Here is a 20696-nt window from a genome sequence, read left to right as displayed (position 1 = left end):
TTGGTCGTTAGCCTGTACACAACGAGACCCATTGGAATTTGTTTATTTCTTGAGACTCACAATAGCATTTCAAGAAACTGTCAAGAATAATTTTCCACATTTCATAGTTTGTTGTCGTTGACCATGTTTAACAATTTAAGATGGGTGGGATGCAAGCAGATATGTTACAAATTGTAAGAGTCCCCTGTGTAACAGTACTTCCTGTTTCCTCTATCCTTACTTTAATACTGAAATTTAGGAAATAGGGAATACATTTACAAAGTTAAGGAATGTTTCATATCTGGTTTTAGAACATGGTATGCAAACAAACATACTGGGGACTTGCAACATTTCCACTTGATGTGGGTTTAGAGTTGCTATTGCAGTGGCGGATCTAGGGTAGGGGCCCGGGGGGCCCACCCCACCTTATTTTGGGTAAAAAAAGAAGAAATCACAGAAGGAAAGAAAGCTGGCAGGGCAAGCAAAACAACCCCTCCCCCGCTTAGCTCAAGGTCTGGAGCCGCCACTGTATTGCTCCATGCATTTTGAAATAATACATTTATGCTTGTTCAGGAATATTTGTAATTTTATGCTGATAACAGAACGTTTTCGTTTTGTACTCATTTCTGTTATCTTGATTTTTTTTACTTTCCCTTCTATTCTCTGGGTGGTGGGTCGCACGGCGAGTGAAGCCTGGAGCAAACCATCTCTTTCTGCATGTCATTTGGCCAATACCAATACACTATGGGACCCTCTAAGAGTGGATAAATCACTGATTGTGAGAGGGTGTTGAACGGAATAACGTTTCTTCCTTCGTTATTGCTTCGCCTATATTTTCTGTGAAGTACGCGCGGTGTTCGTGCTGTTCATAAAAGGTTTGTATTCGAGTATCTTAGCTTTCAAGAAACTAAATCTCTTCTTCTCTTACCTGTAGCAGCTTGCTGTTATAATCTCGAACCATATTAGTGAGTATTTGCTGTCGCTTTGTCTTTGTTTTAACGTATTCAAGCTCAATTGTATTCACTTACACTACTAATGCTTGAAATTGAACTCATTTTGGGACGAACAATTATGCATAACGCTTCTCCACTGTGCTGTTTCGATATTTCCTCACTCTTATAAGCTGATTTGAAGTCGTGCAGCTATTAAAACCCAGACCAGCACCCTTGTATCCAGCCTTGCGTCGTCGTCTACACTCGATTAATCCTTTCAATCTGTGCAGTGATTGGCAGCTTCCGCTAGTTTGCCGTATCGAATCTTCTACATACTCCTTACTTTTAACCTTTTCCTACTCTATCTTCTCTTATCTCTTTGTGCTGGTTCAAATTCTTGGTATGTGACTGAATTTGTTTCCGGTTTTTCTTGGTAATCGGACCGCAAAGTCACGCTATGTTGATGGCGACGAAGAAGACGAAGAAAAACGTGCTGAGGCCTGTTCTCGAAAGCTCCGGAAACTCTTCGGGCCCGAAAAACCATTTTTAGGTAATCGGTATGTAAAGACAGAGAGGTGTATACGCCTGGAACTTTTTGTACGGAATGGAACCCCTGTGTATATGAAGAATACGTGAATAAAACAGCTCTGTAATCATGAGGTTTCAGATTTTGCTACGGGTTTCCAGGTGCGAAAACTTTTCGAGAGAAACGGGTCCCTGGAAGCGATAAAGGTTCAAGATTAGTCTAAGGGCCCCTCGACTTCCATTGACGAACCGGAATGGTCTTCGAATACTCCTGTGTCGTCTGTGTTTTTCTCCTTAACTTTGCAGAGAATATGTGTCTGTAATGTCCTGTTCCATCGGTTTGTGGTTTCGTGCCGGTTGAGTTTATCTCCTGGCGTGGCCCGAGTTGTCTACGAACATGCTTGAGCTAAAATCTCGCGTCAATTTTGGGAAGAATACACCAACTTTAAGTGAATTTTTAGGGTATACTGATTTGACGGATTTTCGTTGAATTTTGCTTTTCTGGGGATAATGGCAAGAAATGTTGATAGTAAAAATATTTTTTACGTCACATCCTGATTTACGCTACACGTCGATGTGGATATCTGGAAAACCAATCCAATTAACAAATTGACGTCAACTTTTTATGCGTCTGTTCTCTTATTGATGACAAATTGCGTCATAACATTGTCAAAGTGGCTGTGAATCACGAGCCGCAGGCGAGTGGTTCCGCAGTAAACTTTGACAATGTTATGACGAAATTTATCATCAATAAGAGGACAGACGCATAAAAAACTGACGTCAATTTGGTTTTTACAATAACAAGACCCCAAAATGGTCAAATGCCGGGAATAAATGAGGGGAAAAGACGCCGTAAACATGTAGTAAACAAAGATAAGTGAATTTTATTCAAAATGACGCGAACATTGTCAATAGCGTTTCTTGTTTTTTGATTAGCTACTTAAAAAAAGTTGATAAAATATCATTGGTTACAAAGTTGACAGTTTGACAGCTGAAAGTTGAACTTAAAATTAAATTAGAATTAAAATTTTATCCGTCTGTACCCTTATTGATGATAAAAATGAGCCAATCAGCGCGCGAGAAATTAGACAGGTTTCCACGCTCGCGCTTTTAGTTTTTTCTTCTTATCTCCTTCCCCTTTGAACGCCTGCTACGAAGGCTATTCCGTAGAAGAAACCTTTCATTCGTTCCAAAGTAAGTTAAATTCATGAAAACGCAGCATGTAGTGTTTTCCGGGGCTACCACGAAAAGCAGATGGAAAAACTGGTCATTAAATTTTTCATTTGGCTGGATAATGTGGACATTTCAATCCCGGGATTTCAATTTGTTTAAATGAGCTGATGATAAGAAATGGCAGCAAACAGTGGTGCAAAATATTCATCGTACAAACTCCTCAAAAGTCTTGACTACAACAGTGACGCTCAGAATCGAGTATAGTGAATAAAAGGAAAAGACTGGTAAAAAGACAGGTAACCTTCTTTACTGAGGTGCTAAGCTTAATTTAATTCTATACTGAAAAGCTTCTTTTCGGTTTGTGGATCTTCCTGTGAATTTTTTTCCCGCCGTTTTCTTCACTGAGTCGCTCAGTTTCTGGGAGAGCATTGTATTTCCGCGGTAGAAAACTCAAATCTCAAATCATTTTTTTCCGATGGATTCATTGCTTGCCACAGGAAAAGAAATTAAGCTAAACGGCACTCGCTGTACTCATTCTCCATGGAGGGTCAAACACAGGTACGACAAAGATTCAGTGAACCAATCAGATAGCCAGAAATGCATTATCAAAGGTCATTATTAAAGTAGTCTGAGTTACTATCCTTCCTTGTCTGTTATAAATCCACTTTTTGATGGACCTCTGAATAAACGCGATTTTTCCACCTATCACGAATACAGTACGTAGGATGTACAGCTTTGAAGGGCTACACTCGTGTACGCATTTGTTTGCTGAGCATTGCCAGGTTTGATAAAATGATGAACTTGGCAAAAAATCGACGGTGATAATGCAGCAGAAGGAAAAATAGCATTCCGGGTCGGTACGTTTTTGAGTGATAACCGTAGGATCAGCGAATGCAAAAGGATTCTTTACTTGCTATTGTGAAGAGAGAATTTGCCGATATCGTACACATAGGAAAACCAGCAGTAAGCAGGGTAGTGAAAGTGCAGTAACCATGGTAACCACTTGTTAATCTGTATTCTAGTGCAACATCTTGTAATGAGAACTACAAGTAAGTAAGTAGCTAATATTTATGAGCAGAATAACTGACTTGCCTAAAAGAGGCTGACTTGCCTATCAAAAAACAGCATTGAGCTCATTGGCAATCAATAGTGGTTTTAGAATTAGTAAACAAAGGATTAGTTCATTTAGAGGCTAGCATATATACAGGTGCTTTTTAAATTGTTGTTCGGTTATGTCCCCGGTAATGGGACACTGGATACTACCATCCTATCTTGAGTTACGTTCTGGCTGTGTTCTTAAATTAAACTCTACTATTGGAGCCAAGTTAAAAAGGAAAGAAGACAAAATTTCCGATCCCTTACTAGAATGTTCTCGACAGCTGTTGGAATTGCCATGAAATAAAGCTCTTTGATCCCGTTTCAGGGCAACTGATCTTCTATTGACATAAACTGGTGCACTCAAGCCTCTTCATGGCCAGTGTTGTCCCATCAGTAGCATCCTCGAAAGAGACGACCAATTACTCTCGTTTGTGTCGCCTTCTGGTTGATATTTGTTCTCAGGCCCTAAGAGACACATTCGATGGTATTCATGCGTCCGGAAGTCTTCACACAGTTTTGGCCAGTCGCCCTGTTCACAGTACTCTTCAAGCCCTTTTCAAAGGGAAGAAAAAGATCTTAAACCCAGCACAGTGGTGCAAATTGTATCCTGCCATGGCATCTTCTGTGTCTTCGGCAACTTTTGATATCACACTTTTGATGGTTCTCCTTAGAAATATATGCGATTTGAGACCTCCAGCAAATGGCTGGGGTAACCTACCATCTGAAGAAGACAAGAGTCTTGAGGCTGACATTGTCCGCATAAAGTATTTCAGAAATACTGTGTATGCCCTTGCAGCGCAGGCCTCTGTTAATGATGCAACATTCAACACCCATTGGCAGAACATCCGAGCAGTACTGGTGAGATTAGGGGGAGCCAAGTATGAAGATGCAATTGACAAATTGAAGACTGAGTGTATGGACCCTCTTATTGAGGAACACTTTAAAGAGCTTCTACAGCAATGGAAAAAGGACGAGTATGTCATTAAGGAACAGCTGCGTGAAATGGGAGAAGATATAAAGTATGTCAAGGAGGCATTAAGAGTCGCTTTAAGTAAGCATGGGGAGGAGGGTAAGTTTTCTATAGAGTTCATGTTGATGAGATGATGACATCTAATTCGGTTCTCTTGACTTCTCATTGCTTCACGAAAGGCCATAATTGAGCTGCAATAAACATGCGAGCTAACCATATGAATGTGAGTGCAATTGAGGATTTCCCACTTATGATCAGGATTGAGTGAAGTATTGTTTAATTAGTACTTCATATTTGGCAGGGTTATTTGACATTTTCATTTTGCTTCATATTTGACAGAATTGTGTGTGTTTTGGTGACTTTTTACCAATGAGGACACTTTGTGATGCTTATCATAAGGAAATTGAATCTCATTAGCGTTCAATCCTGGACATATCTGGGGTTTCCACCACGAGTGACATTTGAAAATCCTCTCAAAATGGTACGAGCTTTTCGGTGAGGGAAATTTGAAAGAATTTTCAAATTTCATGGGTAGGGTTAATCGTTAATTGCTCGAGCTTCCATATACGAGTATTTATTTATTATATGAGTGAGAAAATTACGAATGCGCCTGGAAAGTTGCACTGCGAAAGAAATTAAAGATTAACGACAGATGTTTTTGCTCTCAGCCAATCACAATGAAGTAATGTTTCCAGTCATATAATAACCTACATTATCGGCGATATTTGTACGCCATAACATACAAAGTGGCACCGAGAAGATAATCCGGTTTAACGATAACATCAATCATTGGTTAAAAGGAAATCACATGTCAATTTCTGTAGTTACAAGCAGTAATAAAAAAATATATAACGATTTCATTTTTTGGTTCATTCCTTAGAGGTACACCCTGAAATGGAACATAGAAGGCAACCTGGCAGCGAATGTGTCACCGGTGCACCGGAGGCCACAGGATCTAGAATTGGAACCACAGGAGGAGCACAGCCAACCAGGTTGCTCTGTCAAACGGAAAAAAATTTCACGAGTCAGACTGCAGTGAAAAGTGAAGTAGAAGGCTCATCGCCTGTTCCATCACGGAGGACCTCAGCACAGAGAGAGCGGGCTCACAATCCAGCGCACAGCTCAAAAAATGAACGCGACACTGAAGTATCGCACCAGGGGAAGGCGCCTCACGCAGATGTGAAACGTGATGATAATGGTAAATGTGATCAGTGTTTGCTGGAGGGTACGATCATTTGCATACACTGTCACAGAATTGTTTGTAGAAAGTGCAGGCAGATCTATGTGACCGATCTTTGCGGTGCGACTAAAGGTGACCATGTGTTTGCGGATTTGAAAGACAACAAACAGAGGTATACTAAATCTGTTGATTCCAGAGCTTCTTCGTCCCAGCCTCATACAAACATGAATGGAGGGTCTGTAAACGAAGATAATAATTGGTCTTGTTCTGATACAAGGGGACTTGCTGTGGTCACCCAGAGGAGTACGGTACTTCTATCAAGTAAAGTTTTACCTAATACTAATGGATATCATTCCAAGAGTTCTCCAAGAACGGTGACACGCGTGCATGTGTCTGCTTCTGGGGATGCCAGGTATGCTAACGTTAAAGACATCAGCAGCTACTCTGGTCAGAAGTCGATATCGAACGAATCGGATAAACGTATGTCCACAAGGGAAAGTGCGAGACTGCATGACCGCAGAGATGCAAAATACGGACCAACTGGCACTTCTTCCTGTGAACCGATGGAAGTAGAACAAAGAGAAAATTCTCGTGTGAGTCGGAATGATGCCACTTTTCAACACAACGGGATGGCAGAGGGGACATATGGAAAAACCACAGTTCAATCAGGAGTTACAGATTTAAACGCCACATTAAGGCAGCAGTTAACCATTGAGTCTAATGTTCGCTCAGCTGGCAAAGAATCTAAACAGGTCAGTAGTACGTCCAGTGAACATAGAAGGCAGCCTGGCAGCGAACGTGTGACTGGTGCACAGGCCACAGGATCTAGAGCTGGAACCTTGAGGGGAGCACAGCCACCTAGGTTACTCTATCAAATTGAAAATAATGTAACTAATAAAGGAGCTACCCGTAAGAGCGGATCCAGTGCAGCTGACCTTAAGGATCATAGTACAGCGAAACCTGAATCAAAAGGTTCATCACCTGGTCCGTCACGGCGGACTTCAGCACAGAAAGACCAAACTCCAGGGACCAGTTCAAAGAATGATCCTCAAAATGAAATATCGCGTGAAAAACGTTTTCTTGAAAAAGGTACTCAAGGTGCTGCTGTTTGCGAACTGTGTGGATTGCAAGGTATAATTGTTTGCAAATACTGTCTGATAATTGTTTGCATAGAGTGTATGGAAATCTATGCCACCGATCTTTGCAAAACAACCAAAGGGCAACACGCGTTTGTAAGGTTGAAGGACATCAAAACATCAGGTTATTCCAAAGCCTATTCCAGCCAAGAGTCTGGCAATACAAATAAAGCCTCTGGGGATGGGAAAAAAGATTGGCCATGTTCCCGATGTACCTATCTGAATGATCCAGAACACAGAATATGCATCGTCTGTGGCGCAACTCGTGGAATTGGCGTTGTAGAAAGCGCAAAACCTGGGAGCAGAGTATGCAGGAATTGTACTCTACACAATGAAGAGACAGCAGCGGTGTGCACAGCCTGCCACAGCCCATTGACCAAAAGTAAGACGGTTTTGTAGAGAAGAGCGTGGTAGTTCGATCTCGACATGACAATTGAAAAAAGTTGCAGACATAAAATGTAATGTAAACTGGTACCTAATCTCAGTTCATTGTTCCAGATTTTCCCAAGGATAGAAAAACATTTCCTTTCGTCAGTTAGTTTAAGCGTCCAAAACAGGCTGGAAGTAGAGTCTAGGGCATGTCATAACCAGGAGAACGCAAAAGCGTATAGTGATATCTAAAATTAATCAATCGCGAGGTAAGTGTTGTAACTTTTAAAATTTACCTTTTCTTTTATTATTCTTATCGCCGAAAAGCTCATCCAGTGACTGTTGATTTTCTACAGCTCGCACAGAATAAAGATTGAGACTGCCATGTATATTTGTGTTAAATAATACTGACATCATGGTGTGTTATATCGTAGTTTTGCATATCGTTGGTGGTCATTGTAAATAGCGGAGCTAAGGAGAGACAAACGTGGCCAAGTAGTCACCCTGCAAATTGGGTCATGTGTCCTGGAAACAGTAGTCACACTGAAACAAATAACGAGGACATTAAGGAAAGAAATTAAGAAATTAAACATTAAGAAAGTTAATCGGGAACACGGCCAATCTTTCTCTCCATCCCGAGAGGCTTTATTTGTATTGGCAGACTCTAAACATTAAGAAATTTAAAACTGAATAAAATGCTCGTTCCGTTGCGGTAAACCTCAGTGCAAACGTCAGGCTTAAAGAAAACTTGGAAGAATTATTTTCACACTAGCATATTATATCGAGAAAGCAGGCAACTTGCATATTTTTCAAAGTAATCCACTTTTTTCGAGTCACATGCGTGCGATTTGTATCCTGGCAGCACCATGATGTACGAAGACGATAGCTTATATCCGAAGACGTCCGAATAATGCAATGCAACCAGAAGCAACGTAAGTTTATAAAGTTCACGAGTAACCGAAATGTAGTAGACGAAATCTGCTAAAATAATGTTGATTACCCCGGGGGTGATAACACAGCTGACTGGACAGTAAATTACCCCGGGGGTGATAACACAGCTGACTGGACAGTAAATTAGAGGGCAAAAAAAAAACATCTGGTGCGAGGTCTAGAACCGATAAATCTTCGCAAACTGTTCGGAGACTCTAAGACAATGCCTTGAGAAGTACTGTTAATTTCTCTTGCTGTATTAGATATATAATTTTAGATGCGTTTTTTTTTCGCCAATCATAACTGGGCTGATGTGACTTAAGTAGTTATTAGTTAGCTATGTTTTTGTTAAGCCAATTGTGAAAAAATCTGTTTAAAGAGATTTTAAGTAACTAATGCATTATCACATTTGTTTTTTATACTTGTAATACTATTGTAGGATACAGGCTTATTATTGATGCTTTCTCTGGATAATAATTCATTAAAGCGCTGCTCAATATATCATTTTAAGTGTGTCAAAGTTTTCTTTAAGGTTTAAAGGAATTTGACCTCCGTTACCATCAAGTAATCAGTGAAACATTGTAATAATGTTTATCGAAGTAGTTACCGCAAGCCTTGGCAAGCCTTTGTGCAGTTTTGCTGCTGTAAAAATTTGGACCACGTTCGTTTAGGTTTTGACGCATTTTGTCTAGCCACAGCCTTGATTGGTGCCAAAATCTTCAGTTTTGAAACAATTCCCGGACATTCGGTTTAAATTTTTTACTGGTCTAGTTTCGGCTGCTGCGAACACTCAAAGGGTTTAGAAACCAGTAAAAAGCTGTACCGGGTAGGCAAGTTGTCCCTAAGAAAACGTTTACAAGGCAGCTAGGGTTACCCTTACACCAGGGTAATCGCCTGTATTAAACCGCTTGTGTTAAAAGTAATCGCTTTTATTATATAAAACCAATGAAAAACCAGGTGAGCTTTCGCGCAAAACATGATATGTTCACACGTGAAAAGATCGCCGTTACTATGGTTACACAATAAATGGCGCCTGTCGCAGCAACAGTGAAATGGTTTGGGATTTCTTGAACATTACATGGCCGCCTGTAGATAGGAAAATTCTCTTCTTTTCTCACTCGTGAAATATTTTTTAAAACTCGAAGAGAAATTTCGTATCTCCATGCGGCCATGTAATATCCTCTATGTACTAAAAGTGCCCCGTCCTTGAGTAATTTTAAAAGCTTGATAATTGAGCATCTTTAGTTTCAATTCTTTATTCTTCGGAAATTTATAAATTTGTTATCATACTCATATATTTTAGCATCTTTTTCTCTTATTTTACTTAGTTTTAAGATTTTACAAATTGTATATATCTTTGTCACCTAGGGCCCCTACTGATACCAGTCTCGTTGCTGAATGAGCTGCCGTGGTAAAATAAATATACTTAATTGGCCACTCCCCATTGGGGCTTTTCAGGACAAATGTAAACAAACAAGGATGAATAAATATTCAGATAAACATAACTAAGTTAAGAATCCCAACTGGCGGGAGGCAGACTAGTTGGTTATTTACAAGCGCAGCCGAGAGGTTGAACTCGGGGCTACCGAGAACAAGATCAGCTAGCGGTCTGAACGAGATTTGAACCCCGGACCTACGGATTACAAATCCGGCGCTCTAACCACTCAGACACGCTGCCTCCAATAAAGTTACCTACTTAAGCCCGGCCAAACGATCACAACACTTCAACGCAACATATCGCAACATTGTTGGGTGCAGCAAGTTGTGCGCGTTTGGCCACCCTGTTGCGACGTGCTGCGACATGTTGGGTGTTGTTGGCTCAGATTTGAAAATGGTCAAATTTGTCATGCAACATTTGTGGTTGTTGTATGATGTTGTAGTCGTTTGGCCAGGTTCGTGCGACAATGTTGCGCCCGGCCATGCGCACTAGGAGGTAATCAACAAAATCCGCCGATTGAAGTTCGCAGAAGAAACGCTTGAAGTTCGATTCCTCGGCAGGGTCTTTCAAAACGTCCCAGTCAGCAACAACAAAGTCATCCACTTACTTTCGTATACCTCGAGAGGGTGTGGCTTCAGGGTCAAGTTTAGCTCCTCAGTGAGGGTGGTAATCCAAAATTCCAGACGAACGAACGGTGTCATTCTCAGCTTGAGCGATCTGTAAACATTCCCAACAATGCTTCAGTCAGCAAGACAAATATACTTCCTAGCCAGCCGAACGATATTTATCTCACAGCAAGCACAGAGCCTCTGCAAAACACCTGTTTACTTCGAACTGCAACAATAGCTGATTTGCCCGTTGTCGTTATTTGTCTGCGTCGACTAGAATCCCTTTCGTTTCTTCCTTATTATTTAAATTTTGAATTCCTAGTGGTATGACAGTTACCCTTCGTAGCAGAAGAAACAGACAAAGTGAAGGATTCTGGAAGTTATAGTCAAATGACTCTATCATGCAAATTGCGTATTCCTTTGGCTGCCTCAGCTACTTGGAGTTGGTTATACTTACTTATATTTACATGAAGGTCATTCCTCACTTAGTCTTCATACGTTTCAAATAAAGAGAAAGAAAGAAAAACGTTTTGAACACAGTGGGAGTCAAACCCGAGAAATTCGACTCAGGATACATCCACTTACCACCACATCATCCGAGCGCTGGCTGTCAAGAACCCGAAGTTTTTAACTATACACACTGAAAGCAAAAGGTATAAATAATACAGGGTCACCAAGAAAACAGAATGGACGCTAACCGCAGGCAAACCCGAGTGGAACTAACCGCGAGCAAACGCATGCCACAAAATTATTATTTCAATTTGGTGATAATCATAATTTCGGTCTCTGGTCCATGTTGTCATCCTCGGAGATCCAAGGACAGTCAGTGGAGACGAGGGACCCCGACGATGGAAAGTCAAAACAACGGGGAAAAAAACGGCGAAGAATCGACGTCGTCCCCACTGCCTCATTTTCGAAAATGACCCTTGTTGGACACGAGATCGTTACCGACCCACCTCGGGCACCTCTTTCGTTGCAATCTCGTATCCAACGTAGGCTCTTGGAATAATTGTCAAATCGTGTCTAATTGAATAAATACAAGATCCCCACGGCTCCCTATTGTCCTAAACGTTGTTCCCGAGTGAGTAGGGGTGACGGTGGGGAGCTTACTTGTCCCCATGCAGGAGTCGCAAAGGCTGACACTTCAGAAAATTGATGGGCGGTGGAAGCAGGCCTGATATCCCGGCTCGGTCAACGGTTGGGTCGCCAGGAAGACTTCCCTGTAACCCAACCGCTGTACGAGCTGAAGAGTCTAGGCTCGAGATTAGAGCGTGACTCACGAGAATAAGGAAATTAAAGGAGCTCAGTCACGGTTTGCGCACATTGAAAAGTTTAACCTCAATTTTTCAAATTCGTCGTTTGTAATCCGTGTCAATCTTCTCCATCCTTAGCCATCCTTGTTCCTTTATGGTTTATCATTATCTCTTTGGTGTTTTTCTATCTTATTAAACTGTTATTTTCAGGTTTCCTACCATTTAAAAGTAATTTTGTATGTGGCTAAAATAACTCAAAATACCGTGACTGAACCCCTTTAAGCAATAACCAACTAGACTGGGTTGTTTAAAGCCAGAAATTAGGCTAACCCAGGATTACCGAGAAATTTGATTTCAGTTTTGTGTTTTTTTTTTTCTGTGAGGTCTCCTGTTTATATTTTGTGTCATTCAGTTTTGAGCTTGAGTTACCTCAAACTACGCAAATCAAAAGAAGTGAAAATATTCTTATACAGAAAAAATGATACTCAGTTAACTTTTAATCAGCTCCTGGGTTATCGTTATTGGTTTTCAAACCACCCGACCCAGGGTTAAGATGGGAGGGTTCTACCTAAAATTCTGTAAAATATTCGAATTTTTGTTTGTACTGGAATTTGAATGTTAAGATATTGAAGTTTTATTTTGAGAAGCATTTCTTTACTTTAGCCTTTAAGTAAAAATATCTTAAGAAGGATGTATGCTTTTGACCTCAAATTTTCAGGATTGTTAAGTCTCTCTGGTAAATTGATATGAGCAAGGGAATTTGGCATAGAATTCTTAGCATAGAAGTTATCAAATTAAAAATGTTTCACAATTTAAATAGATTGTGCAACTTTAGATGGTTGCCATAGCTCCGCATTTTCAAATTTTGCAAATTCCTCATTTTTATCAGAGGATCATTTGTTTACTTTAGAATACAAGTAAAAAGACATTTAAAAAAAAAAAAATTGTACATAAATATCTTTTCTCAAGTGCATAGGGGTCATACACAGCATGTGGTACTTTGAGAGCCCGGTGTCAAATTACAATAATTGACGCAGCACTGAAATATACATTTTTGGAATTTGCAAGCAATTAGCTTTTCAGTGATATATAGTTTGTTAGGACTTTGATGAAAATCAGGGTTGTGATTAAGCAGGGTACTGGACCCTGGGAACGAGGTTGACCGCCGGTGACCCACCGCTGACCAAAAAGGTCTCTGGGCTCGATTGCATCGTCGATTCCGTCCTCTTAGATCTCTTTACTTCCTGTTTGCTTCTTCAACACTCTTTGACACTGCAGTACCGTGTGGTCGGTTATACTAATACGGGAGATCAGGTTTGTTTGGTAGCATCTGGTCATTCAAGAATTTATATTAATATGTTGTTTGAACCAGTACACGGAGTTATGATGTTCCGCCATAGTTACGAGCGCATTTTTTTAGTGCAAGCTTGAGCAAAAGGAATGTACAAACTGAATGTAGGAATGAGTTGGGAGTAAGTCACTTCTTTACCGTACTCTGAGTTGTGCTAGTGATTCGATTTTTACACGAAAAACTTTGAATGTTTAATTATGACCAAGCTTGACGCTCTTGTAACGCTCGACTTGCTTATCGTCAGTAGAAAGGAAAATACAGTCTGCATGAGAATGTAGGCTCGGTCTACCAGTCCCTGGTAGTTGTTGCAGACATAATGCAGTAACCTTATAGCCACAAAACGCGTACAAAACGAAGGCTGAAAATGAAAAGTGTTTTCTTCATCAAAAACTCGGCGCTATTATTAAAACGGAAAATATCAGTAGTTGCGGGAGACATTTTTGTGGTTTTTGTTAATTTTGCATAAATTAAATGGACAGGTAAACACCAGGTACATCGTGTTAAAAAAAATAAGCTTAACAGATATCAGGTGTTACTCCAGAATTCAGAAAATTAAACTTTACAAGAAACTAAAATTCTACATGTAATTAATTAATTGATTATTTAAATAACAAGTCAACAGTATTTCAAGTCATGAAGTTTCCAAGTTTGTGCTAGCTCGCTTTTGTCTATTTGTTTTATGCTGTTGATTGCAGACAAAGAAAATATTCAAATAAATGCTTCACTTTGTTAAACGTTTCAGAAGCAAAAGCCCCTTCTATTTTGTAACGCTTCTCAGAAATTCACTTGATTAGTTCATGTGTTAGGTCAATGCTTCTTCATCACTTGTTTCATGATATCTAGCTCAGGAAGGGAGACGGCTTTGAAGGGTGGAAATAAATTGTTGTGTTTAGGGATAAATAGAGCCTTGACACTTTGTTAAGTAATAAAATGCAGTCAAACGTCAGTTAACTGACACTTGCAGGCAGATACTAGGTCACCATACAAATGCTTTCATTTTTTATCCTTCAAAGTGTTTAACATTATCCATATTCTATCTGCATATAGACTCTGTATTTACCACACTCTTGTTATCCTTCCATTAGTATCAAAACTGTAAAATGAAAAATCTAGAAATGCTCAGCCTTTCCACTGTAACTGACAACAGAAAGTTATTCCCAGAGTTATTAAGGTGTCTTGTGCTTTCAAATGCCTTTTGTTGAGCTTTGGCTGGCAACTTTTACCTTCCGGTCTGAAGACCATTACAGAAGGCTGCCAAACTGTGTGGTTGTCAGCCTTTTACTCTTCGCAAAATCTTTATGGTTCTGAACGTGTGTAAACTCAGCAGTTTTTTCTGTTATATCTGCTTCAAACGGTCTTTGTCACTTTTTTTCAGAGGGCCTTTTTATCCTTCCCCCCCCCCCCCCCCAGAGTTGAGGAAGACATGTTTAACATGCTTCATTCTTTCTTGAATTTTTGTGCAGGAGCATGTCCATAAGTGACCATAGTTGTACGGGCTGGAAGGGAGGTGGTTGGCTGCAGCCCCCCCTCATTTCTGAAATTCTGAAATTTTTTGGGCAAAACGCTCATCAACAGTGCTTGGTAGAAAACATTCCAAATGATTTCGAGGCTGGTAGGCTATTTTCTGTGACATTTGCCTTGCCAAAAGGACTTTAAGTCAAATGATATAAAGGATCCAGGTATTCTGTTTTGGACAAGCACAGAAATCCATGATATGGATATTCATTCCATTAGCAAAACAATGACAACAAAAGGTTAAGACTTTTGTTTTTTTGATGGCTCTGCAAAGAGCCATTTTGAATAGCTCCGCAAAGAACCATTTGAAAGTTTTTCTTGTTCCTTTAGTAGGAACAAGGAAATAAAACAGAGTGATTTTACTATACTGGGAACTTATTTTTATAACATATGTCTCAATACTTCTAAGAGCAAAGCATATATAGAAACAAAAGAAACCATCCAAATTCAATGAGATGCAAATGGGTGGCGTGGTATTCTACAATCTAGCTGAAAAAAACTTTTTCTTTTAAAGTTTCTGATTTGCTGTCAACCAAGGTTATAGAGTATGCAAGATTTCAAAATAGCTATAATTTATGTAATTCTATAAAGCAACTGAGATACTACATACGCTCTGATTGGTCAATAGAGTACTGTTCTAGAGTACCTATGTTCTACTGTACCGATAAACCACGGTTCTGGATCTATGGCAGCTCTACCCGGGAACTAGAGAACTCGGAACTCTAGTGATAACAAATGTAATAAACAGTTTTGCCTTTCACTTGCTGTGATATCAATAACACAAATATCTTTTCATTCAGTATATGAATGGAAATTTGCAAGGAAAAAAAGGACCAGAAGTTGGTCGTCATATAAAGCTTTATCTTTTTTTTCCACGGCAAAAATTTTATGCCTATTCCAGTTATGTTTGAGATTAAAATCAAGGACGTTTTAAACCCTTTTGTCGGTGCTTTCCACAGTCTGTGGAGGACGAAGTCAGCTGGGCTTGAGCGATCAATTTGGGGAGTCAAAATGGCAGGAAAAGATTTCTTTCTATCAGACATTTTGAGTTTAAACTCAATGCATGCATACATAACACGATAAATGAATTTGGTTTCCATAAGCTTAGCTTTCAAGCAATAGTTTTCATTTAGCAAAATACAGAGAAACATGGACTTCATAACCTTCAGCATAAGTAAAAAAATTCTGAATAAATTTCGGAAGCAGTGTTTCTGCAACTAACCTTTATTTCATTCGCAAAAATTTGGAAAGTTATCATTTAACACTGTGCTGAATCACTTCATCAAGTACATGAAGTTTGGACTACTTGCATACTTTTCGCACAGCCTTTTACTTTTGTGATGACCGATTCCACCAACGAATCCCTGCATTTCCCCTTTAGAATACTCTTGAGTTAATTAATACACTTTTTGCCTTTCACTGATAACCATTTCCTTTTCTTTCTTAAAACTTTCTTAGCATGAAATGTTTTCGTCGCTTTGCTCTGCGGATTTTGTGTCCAGCGTGGAGTCTGTGCTTTCATTCTTTCAGTCGCTGTGATTAGTTTGTCACGTCATCTCATGAATTTGATGAGAATAAGCTACTTGATCAGGAAAGTACAATAAATTTTCCTCTCATTGACAGATGTTTTCTATAGTTATTTCATAGAAGCGATAGACCACTCTTTCTATGGGTTTACTGGTACAATAAACCACTTGGGATGTTGGGAGAACACTTGGAAAGCTTGTAAATCACTTGCCTAATGGCTCGTGACTTACAAGCTTTTCTCATGTTCTCCTAACATCCTGCATGGTTTATTGCGCCAGTAAACCCATAGAAAGAGTGGTCTATTGCTTAAATAACAGTTTCATGACATGTGAGAATTGTCAACAGTTTTATTTTCTCTGCAATCAGTTGAGTGTGTTTGTATCGCAATTTTAACACTCACATATTCGGGCATTGTGTAATTTTTCAGGCATGAAGGTTCCCCCCCCCCCCCCTAAGTCTGATGGTGTCTGTACACCTATGAGCATGTCCCCAACCCCTTTCCTGCCTCCTAGGAAGGAAACAGGTTGGCTATGTAAGATTCCCAACTGCTGGAATAATAACCCTGCAATGGAGTAGAAACACTCCTAGTTGCTTCCTGCTACAGAAACTGGATTAAGCTCCGGCCTAGTGGGCCACTTGGCTCATATGCAGACTTTACCTTGTTGTTTTTCAAACCTATTACTTTGAATTGCTTTGCGGTATTTTTTTAGAAGGGATGTCAAAGCCCAGAAAATAAAGATTGGCAATGTTGCATCCAAAGTTGTTTGGTTGTGAAATTATGAATCATATATGCTATAGTCTTCACCCTACTAATGGCTACTAAAACCTGAACTGAATTCATTTGGTGCAGTCTAGCCAATGACGGCTCATTTTACAGGGTTCTGCACAAATCAAAAAATCTGTCTTATCGTGATGTCATTGTCAGAGATGCCAAGCAGATCTTAAGTTGCTGTCATATGAGTCTGACTCTTGGTCATAATAAAACAATAATAAAACTGGCACAGGTCATGCCACCATTTTTTATCATACCTGGTGCTGAAAAATCCTCATTGTTAGACATTATGCTGAATTTTTTACTAGGTACAAGGTAGGAACTCATGGGCTCAGAGTTTTGGGAGAGGGATTACACCTGTGATTAAATGCTCCTCAGCAATAACAATAGGTGACAAAGTAAGTTATACTTCTGTTAACTATTACATTGTTTTGACTACAGGTTAACTTTTTGAAGCGAGTCTCTTCATGGCTGATTGTGGGTTACCAGTAGCATCTTCAAAGGAGACAACCAATTATGCTCGTCTTTGTCGTCTTCTGGTAGATATTGGTTCACAAGCCCTAAGGGACGCATTTGATGGCATCCATAAGCCAGCAAATCTTCACACTGTTTTGGCCAGTCCCGATGTCAAGAGAACTCTTCAAGAGCTTTTCAAAGGGAGGAAAAAGATCTTAAATGCAACTCAGTGGGACAAATTGTATCCTGCCATAGCATCTCCTGTGTCTTCAGCAAATTTTGATGTCACTCTTTTGATGGTCCTTCTGAGAAACATATGCCATTTAAAACCTCCAATAACTGGCTGGGATGAAGAACCCCCTGAAGCAGATGAGAGTCTTGAGGCTGACATTGTCCGCATAAAGTATTTCAGAAATACTGTGTATGCCCATGCAGAGCAGGCCTCTGTTAATGATGCAACATTCTTCACCCACTGGGAGAACATCCGAGCTGTACTGGTGAGATTAGGGGGAGCCAAGTATGAAAACGCAATTGACAAATTGAAGACTGAGTGTATGGACCCTGACATTGAGAATCAATATAAAGAACATTTAGAACAATGGAAAAAGGACCAGCTGCATGAAATTGGGACTGATATAAAAGGCATAAAGGAAGCATTACAAGCTGCCATCAACAGTCAGCACATTGGTAAGAGTAATCTTTTGATGTGATTCTTTTTACTGGTCATTCCCTGCCATTTGGTTTTCTGCAATGATTGAATAGCCAATAGAATATTTGCTCTTTGACCTTAACAGCAGAGCCAGATGACTTATTTACTGTAGTATGATGTAATTAGAAGGATTGGATGAGGGTGGAGGGAAGGAGAGCTTGCCATGATTTTTGAAAATCTTGAATGCCATCCCTTTAAACCTCCTACCACTTCCAGTTGTCTGAGATGTCAAGCTTCAGCCAGTCAGTGCAGGGTGGAGACAAAATATAGTTATGTCAATAATTAATGAACTTTTCATTTTTCTAAATGACTGTTTATAAATAAACACAGTGTTGATTTAAGGTTACTGTAGACCTTCAAGGGCCTATTTTGTCCAAAATTTTTTTTTACACCAAATTCAAGACTTCTACTTTATTTGAACTTTGCAAAAAAAATTATTTTAAAAACTTAAAACGTGAACGAGTTCTCCACAATAACCTAAATTTTTTAAATGAGTCAATGAACTGCAAACTGTGATAAGCCAATTAAAATGTGTCGACCCTTGAGTTTAGCAGTAACAATTTTCGCAGCAACTGATCTCATCCGCAGAGTCTAATTTCGCTTCTTTTGTTTATCCCTTACATCTTGTAATTTCTTGCACTGAAATCTTCGCTTTTGTTGATTGTTTTTGTCTCTTAAGTGATAGACCAGGCGATTTTGCATGGTCTTTGCGTCCCCACATTTGAATGGAAGCGCAAATCGCAAGGATGGGCAAGCGAATGTTTCATCGATGCCCTGCTCTAGCTTCTTCTGGCACAGAAGTTGATTGCTGCAGAATTACCGATGAATTTAATCGCTGATATCTGACAAGGCAGCTTCTCCAAACGCTCCTTTTCTCTGCTTTGAAGAGTGTTTTTCGATATTCTAGTAAAACAAATAGGCCGATGAAATGCGCATTTAGAATTTGTTAAAAATGTGTAAATATCCTCATTCGACTCGGTAGGCCTGTTCATGGCTATTCTGCTATCATTCCTCTTTTCCTTCTTTACCATTTATCTGCTGATTCGGTTAATAAACTGCTGAATGTTTCATGGCAGACTTCGCTACTCCCGATGTAAGATATAAAGATTTACTGTAAATGTAAACATTGCACATTAATTCCTACGAAGCATTACTGTAACCTGCCGGGGAGTTCAAAGCTGTATTTCTTTGGTTGGCGGCAAGGCCACGTTGACAACCGCTTCAGTGAGCTGCGAAAACTGTGAATTTTTTTTCGAGGCCGAAAACTCAAGGTTTATTTTTGCATGAATTACCTCTATTCAAATGAATTAATAGGGTATGTAGATTTATCAGATTTTAACAAAACTTGGCCAAAATCTTTGTCAGATATTTGCGCACCAAAGTATTTGAGGCTTTTGTGAAAATCGAAATATTGATCCTGTGACATCCCATTGAGTATCAGCAGTCAGAAACTTTTCTATTGTCCAAATTTAAAAGGCATTTCCCAAGCAACCAATAGAAATATCGAAAAAGCCTCACACCCTTTGTTAGCCCATCAACTCCTGATTGATAGTGTCCAGTCAGTTTGGATGTCCGCAGTAACACAAAGGCTGGTAATTCAGTTTGGCAAGTACAGTCATTTTTGCGTTGAAAGGCTTGCGCATGCCTGTCAAAACAAAAATAGCAAAATGTATTGTTATGTTCGGAATCTTCAGTTTATTAGCTTTACAATGATACTGTCAAACCTCTATTAAGCAGCCCTCTACTAAGCGGTCACCCTCTATTAAACGGACACTTATCAAATTCCCAAAAAGTAGTCCCCTTATTTACTGTAAATTTGACCTCTATTAAGCGGTCACCTCTATTAATTGGATGCGGTCACCATTCAGAATTCCCAATTAGCTAATTTTATTGTATTTCACCCCTATTAAGCGGTCACGTGGTCAATTACAATGCGATATTTCAGGATATTTTGGCACAATGATATGCGAACCATGTCCAGTTTCTTTCAACAGCTCATCAAACACAACATGATATACTGTTGTTGTGAACCGAGACAATATACTGTATACATGCTACAGTTCCATTTTTACCATAGTTTATACTACATTTTGGGAAACCTCTATTAAGTGGTCAACCTCTATTTAGTGGTCAGTTGGCTCATTCCCCAGGGTGACTGCTTAATACAGGTTTTACTGTATATATATGTAGTTTACTTCGGTTTTCTTTAAAGCAGCGTGTAAAAAAAGCATTTTCCGGAAGGCACCCCTGAAGGTCTACAGTAACCTTAAAACACTCAAAAATTGTTTTCTCAAAACCACTTTACTGGATCAAATTGAAAAACATAGTTTTTGAATTTTTTTTAAAAGTACAACTAGTGCATTTGTACCCTGTTTGTGGGCAATATCACTCTGAAAATCCAAGTTTAAGCTTTTGAGTATTCAATTTTAAAAATGAAGTGAAGTGTGTGCTGGCACTGACGCATGTAAAGATCTTGAGGCATAAAAGAACACAGGAACAGCTTTGTGAAGGCTCTGTAATTCCATAGTTCTTAAACGTCCTATGCACAGCAACTGTTCTCCAGCTCACGTCAGCACTGGGTAACCAGGCCACTATCTCACAATATCGTTACAACATATGGGAAATAGTTGTTTTTCCGGAACTAATGAACCATTTGCAATGGATCAAAAGGTTTCCTTGAAAAGTATTTTCAAAGAGCTGAACAGCAAAGTTATTTAGTTACTGCATCTTGGAGGTTTACCTCCAAAAATGCCTTAGTAGTCATAGACACACAAC

The 20696-nt window shown here is 39.5% G+C and overlaps 2 protein-coding genes across 5 annotated transcripts in view; both read left to right on the top strand.

Moving 5' to 3' along the window:
- Positions 1 to 294: 294 nt before the first annotated feature.
- On the top strand, positions 295 to 8376 carry LOC145500967 (uncharacterized). Of its 2 annotated transcripts, none has more exons than XM_081480540.1 (3): positions 295 to 854; positions 4033 to 4776; positions 5558 to 8376. In XM_081480540.1, the coding sequence occupies exons 2-3, from the start codon at positions 4080 to 4082 to the stop codon at positions 7390 to 7392; spliced, it is 2532 nt and encodes an 843-aa protein (XP_081336666.1). In that variant the 5' UTR covers positions 295 to 854; positions 4033 to 4079; the 3' UTR covers positions 7393 to 8376. The 2 variants fall into 2 exon arrangements, with proteins under 2 accessions (XP_081336666.1, XP_081336667.1); XM_081480541.1 differs by lacking the exon at positions 295 to 854 and having other exon boundaries at positions 1365 to 4776; positions 5558 to 6609; positions 6643 to 8376.
- A 4219-nt stretch (positions 8377 to 12595) lies between these two features.
- Positions 12596 to 20696, top strand: part of LOC145500961 (uncharacterized) — a 159830-nt gene continuing 151729 nt past the window's right edge. For 2 of the 3 annotated variants that reach the window (XR_014051169.1, XM_081480531.1), the window contains exons 1-2: positions 12596 to 12905; positions 17198 to 17899. Coding sequence is in view for 1 of the 3 variants with exons in the window: in XM_081480531.1 (XP_081336657.1) it covers positions 17224 to 17899 (676 nt within the window). In the remaining 2 variants the exon portion in view is untranslated. Of the gene's footprint in view, positions 17900 to 20696 lie in introns of all 3 variants that reach the window. The other variant, XR_014051170.1, reaches the window with a different exon arrangement.

This window comes from Orbicella franksi, chromosome 10 (assembly GCF_964199315.1).
Source record: "Orbicella franksi chromosome 10, jaOrbFran1.1, whole genome shotgun sequence".
Taxonomy (NCBI): Eukaryota; Metazoa; Cnidaria; class Anthozoa; order Scleractinia; family Merulinidae; genus Orbicella; species Orbicella franksi.
Note: the sequence above shows the minus strand (reverse complement) of the source record. Positions and strands in the feature narration are given on the sequence as shown.

Bases quoted from the DNA above. Each gene is read 5' to 3' on its own strand.
- LOC145500967 (XM_081480540.1), top strand. From the start codon at position 4,080: ATGGCCAGTGTTGTCCCATCAGTAGCATCCTCGAAAGAGACGACCAAT. The intron at 4,777-5,557 runs GTAAGTTTTCTA...TTCATTCCTTAG, and splicing joins AAGTAAGCATGGGGAGGAGG to AGGTACACCCTGAAATGGAA.